The sequence below is a fragment of the Corvus cornix genome, chromosome 2 (genome assembly GCF_000738735.6).
Source record: "Corvus cornix cornix isolate S_Up_H32 chromosome 2, ASM73873v5, whole genome shotgun sequence".
Classification (NCBI taxonomy): domain Eukaryota; kingdom Metazoa; phylum Chordata; class Aves; order Passeriformes; family Corvidae; genus Corvus; species Corvus cornix.
In genome coordinates this window covers 10,012,079-10,027,594 of record NC_046333.1, presented here as the reverse complement: position 1 = coordinate 10,027,594, position 15,516 = coordinate 10,012,079, and the positions used below count along the sequence as shown (strand labels likewise).

Genomic DNA, 15,516 nt, shown 5'->3' with positions numbered 1-15,516 from the left:
ACACAAATTTGCAGTACACAGCGCAGCATTTATGGAAATGGCTGATTTGCTCTGAACTGCAAATTCTAAATAATGATAAGTGGAATTACTGCTGTAATTATCTTTCTGTAGGGAACATTTCTAACTTGAAATATAAAGCCTGCCTATTAAATAACATTTATCAGGAATGTTTCCTTAGGCATACTTTTCAGAATTGTATTTTATTTTTATCTTGAGCAAGATCTGACTCTGCACCGTTTGCGTTAGAGACAGGGAGAATATCTAGAACAGGCAAATGCCTCATAGGCAACAGGAAAGCCAGTGGAGAGATGAAAGATGAGCTTCCAGCAGCTGCAGAAAGGATATACACTTCAAGGGTGCCCCATAAGCCTTATAAAGCAATAAAGGAAGGAAAACAAAATTATGAAGGGTCCTAACAGTCATAAAATTCCAAAAATGGCAAGGATTGCTTTCATTATATAAAGTGTTCGTTAAAGCTTTAAATAATGAAATAAACCCTTGACACTGAGAATGGAAACCTTCACTGTTCAACCAGCCTCTGTTTACTTTACAATAATCCAGGCCATAAAAGTAGTGCCGCGCAAATTCCCCGTTCCGAGGGAGCTCCGGGATGCCCGAGGACCACACAGTTCCCCGGCTTCAAAGGCACGGGGTCTCCGGCAGCTCGCCCAGCTCCTGGCCCGGTGCCACGCCGCTGGCAGACACCGCTGCTCCCAGCCCGGCCAGCGCGGAGAAAGTCTGAGTCACAAAATCCCTGGGATTGTTTTAATTGCCTTAAATTAGGTGTTTTGGGGTTCCATATGGGGTCCCTCCCCCTTATTTTTTCTTTCTTTTGAAGCCCAGGAGTATTTTGGCTATTGGAAAAATGTGCTGAAGACTTTGGGACCAGAAAGTAAGTGAGGAAACTCATTAAGGGGTCTTCTGGGATTCAAGGTGAAGATACTAAAAAATGGCTTCTATATAAAATTATTTGCTGCTCACACACTTCTTTAAAACAGTAGAGTTTGAATTAAAACTAAGCACTTGGCAGGTTATGCACCAGATACTTAATTTCTCTAGCAAATGAATGGGAACGAATTATTAATTTTGAACAGGAATACTTTCAAAATTTGGAAGACCTTGAATCTCTCATTTCAGCCCTTTTAAAATAGTTTACCATCTCTGTTAATAGCATAATCTGTTTAAATATTTTCTCCTGAATTAGAACCCTCTTTAGGAAAAATTAGAAGCTTCACATTTTAAGTACACATCGATCATTCTTCCTTATCTTTCACTGAAACTCAGCCATTTTCTTCTTTACTTGCAACAAGCAGGAACAAAATGTATCCTTGGGGGGAAAAAAGGAAATCAAATATAAGTGGGTAAAATTGTCATTGAAACCTTTAAGCTACAGCATAATCTCCTTAAAGGCACTTGAGCAGTTCTGTAATTTATGGCACTGGTTGCAGTGAAAGTATGGGATCCCATTAATTTTTCTGCCCACTGCCATAGTTTGCCATTTATTTCTCCATCCTACTTCTGAGCAGTTTTATAAGCTGCTGCCGTGGTTAAACATAATTTTTAAAAGACATTGGAAAAGAAAATTACTCCTGATATATATTTTTGTGTTCTTGTACGTGTTACATGAGATGTATTTGTGGAGTTTTGGTATCTCTGTACTTGCACCCTCCAAAATGAAATCTTTTGTCTCTTGGCATATTTTTGGGAAACCAGACAGGGAGACTGTCTGCATCATGAGTGGGAGAAGTAAATGACTCACAGTTCTCTTTATGAGGAGCTTTGTTTCATTCAAATCCCTCTTGCCAAGATGCTGACACTGAATTTGAGTCATCAGCAATAAACAAGTCGTACAGAAAATTGAATCTTTAGAGGGCAGAAAATCATGGGCAAAGGAAAGACACCGGCAAGCTCTGTGTTAGTCTGTGCTTGAGAGGAGTTACTGATTGCATTATTTCCCGTGGTGGATTTTTACATAAATGCCTTAAACTAATTCGAAGTCCCAACCTGAAATTTCATTTTAAAAACATGTATGTGTACTGAAAACAGCAGCATCAGTCAGCCTTTGAGATCAGGGAGTATAAAATTGAGTTTTCACTGCACTAAACAAGGTGATTTTGGTCCCTGGTTTTGTGAGCTTTTTACCTATGCTGTGTCACAAAAAGCTGAGATCAGTAAGAATTTTTGGGACCTTACAGGAAAGAAGAAAGATGTGGTGAAATTTAGCTTGTATTGGGCTTTGGGGTTTTTTTTCCCTCCCCTGTATAATCCAGTAATTTTGAATGAATTTACTTCATATATCATGGTAGCAGTTCTTCAGTACTGGACATGTTTGTTTCCAGAAGTGATAATAGATCAGCTGATAGGTAGTTCAGTTGAAAATGAAACTTCTGTACTATATCAGCTTCAAGAATTTTACTTTCATGAAAGCAGCAGAGCACCTTATTTTTTTGTGGTACCAGTGTTTCTAACCACTCTCAGCTTTGAAAATGCAAATGCTTTAAAGAGGGGCGGAAATGCACTGATATTTTCATGTGGAAATATTTTCACATTTAATAACCTTCCCTTCGACAAAACACTAAGAAGTCAATAATTTGCCGATTACAAAATGTGCCTTTTCCTTTTCATTTTAAGGTGTGATTCAGGGTAGGACATGACATATAAATGGATAGAGCTGACTCATGGAGAGGCCTGGAAAGGGGATAGGATCATGGGAATGACTTCAACATTTACAGGCATTTCTTGCTCCTCAAAGTGTCTTGCCCAATGTGGAGTATCCCCAGTGGCTCTCTATCACCTGACATTCCTTTCCTGCTCCTGATGGGTTTGTGCTGTAGTTACATTGCTCTGACCCGCCTCCCCCAGCTTTACACCACTGTCTTTTAACAAGGCACAAATCCAGCACTTTTGAAGGAAAGAGGAAAACCCAGTAAATTTTCAAAGAAAACCCAGGGTCTAATGCAAACAGTAGCAGTTGTGATGAGCATAGTCGAATGAACTTACACTCCAGTGTGGCTTTGCTAAATATAGCTACAGAAGACTTGTCTGCGGGCGCTGGTGTCGGAGAGCATTGCCATCTGCAGCTGGGGAAGCTGCAGAAACAGGGGTACAAATCACAAATAAAAGAGATGGCAGTGGGATTACAGCAGAGCCCTGGTTCCTGTTCTTGGCTCGACTGGGCAACCTTCCTCCTTGAAGGGGTGGATGGTCTTTCGTTCGTGCTGTCCTTTTCATTGCAAATGTGGCATTTTCCCTCTTGTGCCTGGAGAGAGTCTTAAGACTTATTTCACTAGAATTGAAATTGTTTTGGTGAAAGAGGGTCTTGCACGCCTGTTGTTTAGCAGTCCTTGGACAGCCAATTTCAAATATGGAAAAAAGCAGGGTAACATTTGCTCACTGTTGGTGCATTCAGGTCTCTCAGGCTTGTGCTTTGCTCTTCCATGCTGACCCTCAGGCACAGCACCCCACAGGGAATACACCTATGGCCTCCCATGGTGGAAATCTGTCAGATCACCAGTGGAGGGCGGAGGAAAAGAGCAACCTGTCCGGGGGAAAAAACCTGGAGAGTGCTGATGCAAACAGGAGGCTGAGATCCTTGGGTGCCGAGAAGTGAATGCAGCCTGGGAGGAAGGGAGTGAGGGGGAGGGTGGGGTCCAGCTGTGGGATGAAGCTGAGAAGTAGCAGAGCCAGCTGAGAGTGGACAGAGTGCTTGGGAGCAGAGCCAAGGCCAGGGGATGGGGCGAGAGCCACGGTCGAAGACGGACAGACAGAGCAGAGGTCTGCAGGGAGCTGCTAAATGGAGATGCCACCTTTCAGCTGCATGACATTATGTGATGTCATGTCCCTGGAATACCCATCCCCAGAGCACCCTGCAGCCATGTGCTCCTTCTGCTCCTGCACGACCTTAGTGCTGGAGTCTTGTCATCATCCTTCCATCCTGGCCTGGCCTTTTTGCCTTAAGCCTGTTGCCAGCCTTGTCCCCTGCTCATTCCAGCCTGCCTCCCCAAGTTGTTTGTACAGCATTGCAGCCTGGCTTGGAAATGGCACACAAAAGCAGGCAGGGGTGTCATGAGAGGAAAGCTGGAGAGTGATGCAACAAGGAGATCTAAATTTGCAGAGGCGTTGGAGAGTGAGTAGAAAACCCAACACATACTGTCTGCTCAAAGGACATTGTGGGTGAGACCCTTTCACCTCCTTGTGTCTGCTGGCTTTTCAAGAGAAGAGTTAGTTAAAAACAGAAAGGTACCATAAATCCTTTCTTCCCAGGGCAAGAAAGTATCGTTCCTGTTATCCTGTTGATACTCTCCAAAAGCCAAGACTAAATGCAGTATTGCACTGTGGAAGAACATGAGCTATGTGGACCCAACTGGAAAGGAATCCTCAGATGATAGATGTAAAACTATCACATTCATTTGCAAAGGAAGGAAGGACATCGTCCAAAGGTCTTAGTGAAAACTGAGTGAATGGTGATTTATGGTAAGAACAGAGTGTAAGCCTACCTAACCTTTGGTGAGCTGTGTTTAGTATATATTAGGAGCTTACACAATGAGTTCAACATAGATTTGAAATGCAATAGTTTTACATATGTCATAATAATATTTTAATAGTTAATGAGCTATTGTTTCTAATTTAAAGTCAGTCTACCTGAAAAAACACAAATGAATATGAATAGCATTAATCCTGATAAATAAAGCATAGTATTTCCCTGGACTACATGATACATTTGACTTCCTTCTACCTCAAAATGGTGAAAGTGATGCTACAATGAAATTGTGGAGATTTTATATTTTGCTTTTGCATGTTTTTTGTAGTTGGTGACTTCGGAAATGATGGACATGGTTATAGAAAGTTTAGTGATAATTCCAAATTAATTTGCTCTTTGCTCCTGAAGCTGAAATATTCTCATATCAAATTGTCTCAAAAACTCATTTATTGGTGATTTTTTTGGTGGAGTCAGTGGTCTGGGGAAGGAGTCACTATTATTTCTGCTCAGAGTAACTCTTTAATGGTGAAATTCAAAAGAGTGAGTCTGGATACCAATTTGACTGAAGGATTATTACTGACCAGAGATAATACTGGATTTTTATCTTTCGCACTTTGGTGTCAAAGAAACTGCTTGTTCCTGTCATTTCGTTCCATTAAGGACAATATAGGTTTATAAACTAGTGGAAGAAACTTTAAGGCAGGAATGGGTGCAGGTTGCATGAGCCATGTCTGGAATGTATAGCTTGAGGTATCGATTTGCATGTGTACGAACTCCCATGTGTGTGGAAGCACCTGTTGTTAATAGTTTCATATCTAAAATGGCATTGCCAGCTTGTACATACCACAGTGGAGCAGTGGTTCTCCATACAGTATCTCTGCTCTCCTAAAAGAGCAATAGTAAAATAAGAAGGCAACATTTTTACTCAGGATATGTCTGGAATGTGTGAGACTTTGGTGTTGATGAGCACAGGAAGTCAATAATAATTTGTTTAGCAACAGTTTGAAAGAAAAATTTGTTCACATTTTATAATTTTCAAATAAAAGCAAACACATTTTTTCATTAAAACTTTTTAATGAAGTAATATCTATTGTTAGTGTCTGGTTTATGAGAAGCTGATGATTACAACGGAGAGGGAGCTTGTTTCACTAGCTTGAACGCATGCCAGAAGTGTTCAAAATGGGAAGAAATGTGCTTGAAAAGTCAGTGGGTTTGAACTTTAAAGGCTTAGGACCTCTTTGCCAAGTCTGCCACTTCTTCCCTGTGTAAATATGGGAATGTTATCATTTGAAGTGCTTCAGTCTCACTCTCCTCATGTAAAAACACAGATATTTTAGCAGGCTTCTTTTGTAGAGCAGTTTGAGATATAGTCGTGAAGAGTATAGGTGTTATTTTAAGGACTGTTTTTGAGGCAGGGCCGAGAGGTTGGCTCAGGACACTGGCAGAGAGGTTTGGAGAATTTTGCCTCCTTACTGCTTACTGGAACCATTCCCAAGAAAGGGTGTTTCAGCAAGGCGTAGCATTTAAAGATGTTTGTATGTAGTTATTGATTTCTGACCAGCAGACACTGGTGCCAATTTAGCATCCATTTGCCAGAGCAGCTGGGTTTGAAATGAGTGTGTTGTTCCCTTGGCAAACGATGTCCTTAGGTAAAGGTTGAGCTCAGGGATGGAAGAGCACAAACAGGCTCACGTTTCTGTGTCCAGCTGGACATTACAGCCAGAGCTCCTCTTCTTTTTGTGGTTTCCACCCTCCTAAGCCCTCAATCTTTACAAACACCGAAGTCCAATGTTGCAACGGAGCTTCAGCTGCATGAGTCTCACAATAACAGATAGGCCTGTTGGAAGGGCAGGGAATATGGTGTTATTTAAAAGATCTTTGTAATTGTAAAAGCTAACACTCTTTTTAGTGTCTGGAGCACCTTATGTTGAACACAAGCATATATGCACATATTAAATTCAATGTTTAGCTCCAGAATCAGGACTGTATCTCTGCTTTGGTGCCAAACCTCTCCCGAAGTCTAAGAAGACTAAAAGTATATGTTTTGTTCTACACGTCTAATTATGCATAATTTTTTGTTAGAAAAGTTTTACAGAGAAATAATCTTTATATTAAAAAAGCACAGTTTACCTGGGGAAGCTTGAGACACAGTGAAGTGTCATTTTAATTGAATTTAGGAAATACAGACGTTTGTCTCAAAATTTTTTTTTTGATACTTAAATGGAAAACCAGATAAAGACTCTTTATGATACTATATTTTAGTGGATTTGTTGTACATCTGTTTTGTTTTGGTTTTGTACTGCTCAGAAATTAGCTAAAATATTTATATTGCAGAAATGATATAGCAGCAGTTTCAAGTCTTTTGTGCCTTACATGCTCGATTAGAAAAAATCCCATTAATGATAGAAAATGCTAATTAACGATGTGTTTTGCCAGCCACTACAAGCCCACACATTCTATATAATCCATTGTTTATTAACCTGATGAAGGTCATTGCAGCTTTTGAAAGCTTGTGTGCGGCACACCAAAATGGTTTTAAAATTCTGTGCTGCTGGACTTTGGTGCTGAAATAAGTCAAGGTTTGGTATTTTCTTGCCAGAATGGCTCTGGCCTAAATTGAGTTTTTTCTGGGTGGAATGATCATTCTGTGCTTTTCATTTGTTCATTCTAATTGTCAGGACAGACGAACAGTGCAGTGGTGGCTCAGCTGATGGTGCTGCCATTAAGCAGCTAGACACTGTCTTTATCCACATCTTATTGATTTTCCTTTTCTTTTCTTGGCAGGTGACATCACACAGAAGGGATATGAAAAGAAGAGATCAAAATTAATTGGGGCCTACCTGCCACAGCCTCCCGGTATGTGTATCTGTGCTTGCGATACATGAAGATGTCAAGTGTACTGGTAGTTGCCGCTGTAGAAATCTGCATCTCTGAAGAAATATATGTGGCAGAAACAAAGCTATTGTTATGCAGAATAAGCTTATTCCATCCATTTTATGTGTATTTTTATATATATGTCTGCTTTGATGTGTGTGTACATTTTTTACATACGTTGGTGTGGGTTTTTCAGTCATGTCTGGAAAATTAAATCAGCCTAGGCTTGTTAGAGAGGCATTGTTTGTTGGAAGGAATGCAAGAATCCAAAGGAAAACGTGATGTCCTAACTCATTAACATCTCAGCCATGTAAAGTTGATGTAAAAAGTGAAGTCTCACTTTTGAAGACACTAGAGAAACCATCAATAACCCTAGAGTTCAGCTTGTCCTAAGGCGAGTGGGCAGCTGACCTTTTACACATACATGGTTTTAGTATTAAGGGATAGGCTGCGTGCACTTGCCCAAAAGGTGTAAAAATATCTTCAAACTAAATTTAATAATGTATTGCTTCATTGAATTTATTTCATATATATGTATAAGAACTTTCTAGAGTTCTTTCACTCTTGTGAAGTTCAATAGTAGCTGTAGGTATTGGTGTAGACCTCTCTTCTGTCTTGGTCTCAGAGGAGTGTGCCCATTCATTCCTGGTCTCACTGACCTTAAACAGGCTCTACTTGGGCTTGGCTGTTCTCTGAGCCTTGTTTTTGTTGCAGGCCTCGGCACTAGTTTCCTCCTTCTTTTACAGAGTCCTTCCTTTTTAGTGGAATTTATGGGGTTTTATTTAAACTGTTCCTGTGTGAAGGCACTGCCTTGTTCTCTCTTCATCAGGTTTATATATATACTGTCTAGCTCCATAGCAGAATGCTGATTTAGTGCCTTTAGATTTCACTTGGTCTGGTCCACTGGTGGGAACTCCACAAAAGAGATCAGTGTTGCAGACACCTGTGTTTTCTGAAGTGATACAGCCTGGTTTGAGGGTGTCTGTGACATTCCCCAACCGTTGGGAGCCATTAGAGAATGAAGCAAACCAAATCAACAGAATTACAATACCAGAGGTGCAGTTTATTAAATTTCTGGGTGTTTATTGGTCTAACCCGACTATCAGACATACATTAGTCTTCACAGCTGGTTCTCATGAGACCTGCTTAGATTTGCTGGGTTATGGAGAGCCTCACAGCAATCCTCAATGCAGCAGCGCAGTTGGTACCAGAATCTGTTTATTTTTTTTAGTTGTTACTCTCCTTTCTTTACACAAGCAAATAGAGCTGTTTCTCCAAAAAGCTCACAGTTTTCTGGTCAACCTATATCTATGTGTGAAACTTCTGGGGATTCATATGCATGTAATGATGAAAAAGTGAATGTGGAGAACCCTCACATTTATCTTTCAAGGTCTCTACTGTCATACTTAAATTTTGCATTGTAAGGAGAAGCAGAGGGATCTCTGTAAGCCAGTCCTACAGTGAGGTCCATTGAATAATTTGAAGAGGTCATGATTGAAAATGTAGCTGATTTAGAGCTGTTTTAAAGATGGGAGAAAATGGAATGAACATTTTCTGCTCAACCAGTTGCTGGAAAATCCCACACAAGGAATGTGAAACATGGATAAGTGAAGGAGGATTATAATAGGATCAAGAAAGAGAAGTATTAAAATACTGTCCACTGTTTTCTTGTAAATATATTAAGCTCAATCATTTAGCTGATGTCTAGATGAATTATTTTATTATAGTGGAAGACACTGCTTCTACTGTATTATTTTCCTCCAGAAACGGATCCTATTTGTGCTTGGGTCTTTTGCTGTCTTTGTACTTTTTGTGTGTTTTGTTGTGTTAATTTTTGGACAAAACTTGAAAAGGTTCGATTTGATATAATCCTTCTAAGTCCTTACTCATCTGAATAGCTTGAAGTCCCTGCTCACTAGGAAGGGGGAGATGAATCCTTTCCAGGAAGAAGTAGGATGACAAAACAGATGCTGCCTTTTGTAAGCCCCTGTTCATGCCTAAACAATCACATACATGACCAACTAGCCTTTTTTTTAAAATTTTTTTGTTTTGTAACCTGTTTTGATGGGGAATGCAAGAATTTATAAGCTTTGATGGGCTCGGATCTTGGTGTTATAAGGGAATAGAGGTTTTAGAGATATTTTAAACAGGTATGGAAACAGACATGACTTTTGCTGGGATTGGAGGCTTTGGGAAAGGGCAGGGATTTGCATTCTGTGACTGCATTCAACAAACTAAAGGAAATCCTAAGGCATTTCCCCTCTTCTGGGACATCCAGTCCTCCCGCTGCACCTTTGCTAACATTCCTAACGCCCATGTTGGCAGAGTGGAACATCGACCCGCGTTGGCTCCGTGGGTGTCCTGTGGTGTCTGTGCGTGCGTGTGCGTGTGTGCTCTACTGCATGGGGGCAGCAGCTCCACTCGTTGCTGTAACAAATGTAAAAAAACTAGACGTGAATTAATTAGTTTTTTTCAACTTGTTACAGCAGCGAATGGAGCTGCCGCGGTACGGTGTAGACTGCAACACAGTGAAGGAGCTGCCAGAAGAATGCTCCGCACTGCCAACATTGGTGTCTGTGACATCCGGGAAGCGGCCGCTAGAGAGAGAGCAGCCAGCACAGCAGGAAACCGGCCTCTCTTTTATTTTCGTTTTGGTGAGCACGATGAATGTATCTTTTCCAGTCCCTATCTGTATATAACTGTGCCTCATCTGGAAGCCTCTGTTAGACACCTACATCAGTAGGATGAATATGGGGCTGCCAGTTGCAAGGCAGGACAACCAACATCTGGAAGGCCGTTGCTGATTCTGTCTGCCTAAGAGTGAAGTGATGGGAAGGGAGAAGGAGTAGCTCTTCTTAGTAACATTTGAACATATTAATGCTTCTCTAGCTTCCATACCATGGATGCTTTGGAGGAGGTTGCATACAATAAGCTGGTGAAACACAGGAAGGCGTGTGTTTCTAATTCCCTTTTTGGCACTCCCTTTTATAGAGCTCTAAATAGGCCCGAGCTCACCAGATTCTGGAGGAAGCTGTAAAAATCTAAGCACCCCTAGTTCTATGCTATTTTCAAGTAGAGATCTCTGCCTGAGCTCTGCTCACATCCAAGCCATTCAGAAGCAGACTGACTTCTCGGAACAGGCATCAGGCTGGTAGGGCAGGCTGAAGGAAGAACATTCTGCAGGGCTACATCTCTGCAATGTGGACTCGCAAGGTATGACTCCAGCTGTGCCTGAAGAACTGTGCCCTTCCCAGATATCCGTCCCTTTGGTAGGACCTGTGGCTGGCGGCAGGCATTCTGCTTTATCCCTGCATTTGTAGGAAGGCTGCAGAGGATCCACAGCCCCTCAAGACACCAGATTTTCTCTTGCCAACCATGTGGGCATATGGAGGACATCACACTCTTGCCTGCATGCTTGTCCACGCTCACACAGGCAGTCCAGACATGCTGTAAGAGATGGCTGGAGGGAAGATAAGATCTGCTGTTCTTGTCTCAGGACAAGACATACCTGTAAAAAGATTATCTATTTCAGAAACCCTTTTCCACTAATTTTCAAACCAATTTGCTATATTACTATGGAGGACAGAGATCTATAGTGGATTCTGACTGTGTTTGTATTTCTCCTCTTACACAGGGCTGTTCTAGGTCAGGTTCCCTCCGTCTGACAAGCATAACTTTCTCTGCCTGAGATTTTCGGCAAAATGGGAAGGATTTAATGTAAATTGCAATTTCAGGTTTAACAGTGTTAGTGATATAAAAATGTGTTTTACATGTGATAAATGTAACCAGTAGAAGGTCTGTAGACATATCTGAACACACATACATCTATGGTCTTTTTGTCATGCTTATTGGGATGCTGTCATTTTAGAAAGGGAGAGCTGTTACTTTTCAGGAGTGGGATTGATGAAAGATAAAGCCAGACAACCATGTGGTTGATACTCCTCTAGCTGATGTAGGAGCTGGCTCTTAGGCTCCCTGTTTCTGACAGGACAATCCCGGAGAGTGTATTGTCACATGCTGTACAGCAAACGTGCAGTGAAAAACAGGGGATGTGCCATATCCACTGTACATCTGCAGGCTGACTCTGCAGTGCTTGCACAGTGGGTCTGACACATCCAGATGCTGCACAGACTGCACATATGCAAAGGACATTTGTACTGTTCCAGCCGGGCTGTCAAACTTCCAGAAATCCGGAACGGATATGCTGCATTTGGCAGTGTTAATGGGAGAAGGGATGGGGGGAGCCCCCTTTTTCTTTCCCATTAAATCCCCACCTGCTTTAAGTCAGGGAGACAAAAGTACAGCTTTGTTTCCTCAAGATGCTTTCTCAGGATGTGAGATTGTAGCTGGAGATGTTCTGTGTGCAGAGTAGTTTTTTTCCTTAGTGTGCCTGTGTGTCAGACATCTAAAAATAATAGTGAATCCAGACCTTTATGTCTGTACATATATCCCAGTCCCTCTTGTGCAGTGACCTTTCTCTTACTGCCTTTGTAGGGGGGCCATGACAGCCAAGAGCTGAAGTAATCACTTAAACAGGGATTTATTTCACAGTAACTTTCAGAATTTTATCTTGATTCGATCAGTCAGTTCTGGGTAAGATAACGTGGACAGCTGCGTGCACACTGTTAAGAGAAACCTTCCCTAGAAGAAAAAACCCTGAAATTACCTGCATTCCCCATAAGCTGTGGCTTTGCCCAATTTGCTTCCAGTTTTTTGCCAGGAAATTTGATTATTCATTCACAGAACAGAGACAATGTTGTTATCAATTAAGCATTGCTTCAATGCTTATCAATTAAGCTTAGACATGGGTGGTTCATTCTCTCTTAATCAAGTGCTGTGTCTCCACTAGATTGCTTTCTGCAATTTCCCATCATTGGTACCACCAGTGTAGCTCTATTTGTAGTGTAACCATGTGGACCAGTCATCAGTGCTTTATTTATTATGGCTAATAAATCTGTGAGATGTGGTGCTTAAAAGGCACCTGCTGTTCCTTTCACAGGCCTAGAGACAGATCCCTGCACCTCCTGCTGCTGGAGCCCCAACAGCACCAGCTTGGGAACATTTCAAGCTATGCAGGGCAGAGGAGATAATACATTTGCACAGAAGATCCCTTTGCCTTACGAAAAAACAATTTTCTGTAGAATTACAGGAGCCAATTTCCATAGCCTCTCTTATTAGCATGACACATATGTTAATATATATCTGTTATCTGTGCACATATTTGCATACCTTCTATGTGTATGTGTGCATGCCTTTGCTTTCAACTATTCCTGCTGGTGAGTCTTAAGGCACTCCAAGTAAACTTGGTGATTACAATTTCAATTTTCCTTCCACAGACATTATTTGTATTGCAACATTATTTGGATTGCAAAGATTGCAAGGAAATTTGATTCTGAAAAAATACTCTCATGTATTCATTTTATTAATACTAAAAAGTATTCTTATCACATCTGCCTTCCTAATTCTCAAAGATCTTACCAAGGGATAACCATGATGGGGCATTTCAAAGTGTGTTGAGAATGTGGATCTCATTGAAAGGCATATGCATTGCACAACACGTGAGCACATCCCTGAAACAGTGTGACAGATGTTTCACAGATGAGAAACTATAATGCACAGACAAATGCTTAGTAAGTCTTGGGTTTAAAAAAAGAGTCTGGTTTTGAATTGGTGGATGCCTGCGGAGCTTAGTTTGGATAAAAAAGAAGGTACTGAAAGCCTCTGAGAAGCACCCCTTGAGGCCATCCCTTAAGGAATGGTGGTTATTGTTTTGGTTTTGCCACCATGACTGGGAGTCCAGTTACCATTTTATCATTCTTTGGGTTTTGATGGCATCTGTATTTCCTATTCTGCACCAAGACTTCATAATAGTAAACCTTGTTCAAACACAGAGCAAAAAAAAATACCTTCCTTCACTTTTCACTCTACTAGTAAGGCAAAGAAGTGGTTGCAAGGGAAGAAATGAGTACACAATGAAATCAGTTAGTAATGCAGGTAGTGATTTCAGCACGTGGTGTGATGTTTTTTGGGGAAGGGATATTTTTAGTACACATCAGACTTGGTGTGTTTTTCAAAGAATTTGAAGATTTCGAAGGAAATACTTGTTGATGTTCCTGGAGAGCATCTGCAGAACATAAGAGCATAGGAGGAAACATGAAAGTGTTTCCTCCTTGGTCTAAAATATGACAAGTGGGTAAGGAAAGGTGTGTCAGCCAGAGGTGAAAGATAGATGGTAGAAAGGAAAAACACCACTGAGGAGGGCCTTAAAGCTTAACCAGTGCTGAAGCAGAGGAGGTGGAGCCCATAGAGGTGTTTGAAGAGCTGGGTGCTCAAAATGAGAAACTGCTGGAATTCACAGTGCTGCCCGTATTTGTCTGCAGTGTGAGTTGACCAGCCCTTTGGTGAATGTATTTGCTTTGTGAATAAGTAGTCTTCCTTTACATATTCTCCAAAAAGAATCTTCAAATGGTACACTGCAGCTGTGGGACTGTCTAAAGAAAAATGGAAATCAAACATCACGTGTGCACTGGAGCAGTAATGTGATGTCCACCATCACTGGGATAAAGGAGAGAAAAAAGAAGCCCATGATACCCATGCTAAGCTTGAACTGAAAGCTAAACCTTTCAAGGAAATGCTGGAAGGCAAAATTGAAAAAATTGAAATTTTTATAAGAAAAGAGGATCAATTTGAAGTATGTTCATTGTTTTAAGTCAGGACTGAGAGTAAGCTCACCTGTGAAGGAAAAACTTTTAATTAAACAAATCTAATCAGAAATAACATTTTCCCAGATTTATCTAGCAAAAACTGGCTCCACTTTCCTGGATGCCTTTGGTTAGAAGTATTGCATTTTAAATCTCCCTTGGCTTATCCAGTGAATTCATTACTTAGTTGTACATTTGATCATAAGAGTGAAATGCCATGCTAAGTAACGAGTTCCATGGGGATGGTGTGACATTTAGCCTGTTTACAAAATACATGGTGTGTTCATACCTGGCTTTGCTTTTAAAGCTGAGCCATCACCCTTTGCATAGAAGCTCAGGAAATACTGTGAAGGGAAGGTAAATACTGTTTTTTAAAACTGCACTGCAAGCACTGTTTGCCTTCCTTCCCACTGGCCCTGGAGTTGTTTGGTTTATCCTACAGCTCTCTCTCCTGGGGGCACACATTGTAAGTTAGTTTTAGAACAATAAATATAGCCTGTGTCTAAGAATGCCTTCTATTTCTTGTCAGTTAGACATTTCAGCTTTTACATATTTTTAGATGCAAAAATTTGACACAGACATAGGAGTAAGAGATTCATCAAAGCAGCTTGTCAGCTGTCATTAAGGAAACAATTGTCCTCTGTCAGAGAGGGCAGTGTAGCTATTGCCATGTTATCAGCACACAGAGTTGCAATTTAGCTACAAAAAGGAATAATAAAGAAAGGAGGAACAAGGGTGAAGAAAAAAAAAAAAGGTGAAACCTGCTTCCAGCTGACAGTTTTGTACTTTCCATGCACTTAGAAATAAAGCTATCCAGCTTGCAGTGGTATTGCTTAAATAACTTTTCTGAGGCTCTTGCATTTTTTAGCTAAATGCAGTCAAGACAAGATCCAGCTTGCAGATTAGGATTTGTGGATTGATACATCTGCATTGTCTGCCTATGAACCTTGTGTTTATGCTTCCATTCTTATGTGAAGAGATATAGTTAATTCAGTTGATGAAACCCAAAGAGCTTTTCAGTTTATTCCAAAGTAGATACCTCCACTGACCGCTTGCACAGCTCTCAAGGCTTCACTGGACTTATGGAGTTGCCTGATGATGGGTGTCTGATACTGTTCAGGACTCCCTACGGTACTGGAGACATCTGCACAGAGTGAGCACACGTAAAACAGGACTTAAAGGGGACAATGCCATTCTGGTCAAGCTGGGTATCATAGTCCACAACATCTGCAAAGAAATCTGACACCTTTGTTTAGAATCCTGAGTTCTGGTCTAGGTCTCTGTTTTTCATGATGGGAGCTTATCTTAAGCACCTTCTTGTAGACACCTAAATACAGGTGTCATAATCTGCGAGCTGAATCCCACATTAGGAGCTTTGATTTGTATTAGGAACACATCTGTTTGCTCCAGTGCACCTGCTGATGCCCGTGTGTAATGTGATGACCATAAAGCACTGAATTC

At 41.0% G+C, this 15,516-nt stretch overlaps 1 protein-coding gene across 4 annotated transcripts in view; it reads left to right on the top strand.

Moving 5' to 3' along the window:
• Positions 1 to 15,516, top strand: part of DIP2C (disco interacting protein 2 homolog C) — a 311,051-nt gene that overhangs the window by 158,564 nt on the left and 136,971 nt on the right. For 2 of the 4 annotated variants that reach the window (XM_039548196.1, XM_039548195.1), the window contains exons 2-3: positions 7,265 to 7,336; positions 9,841 to 10,008. In XM_039548196.1, the coding sequence (XP_039404130.1) occupies positions 7,265 to 7,336; positions 9,841 to 10,008 (240 nt within the window). The remainder of the gene's footprint in view (positions 1 to 7,264; positions 7,337 to 9,840; positions 10,009 to 15,516) is intronic. The other 2 variants (XM_039548197.1, XM_039548198.1) reach the window with 1 other exon arrangement.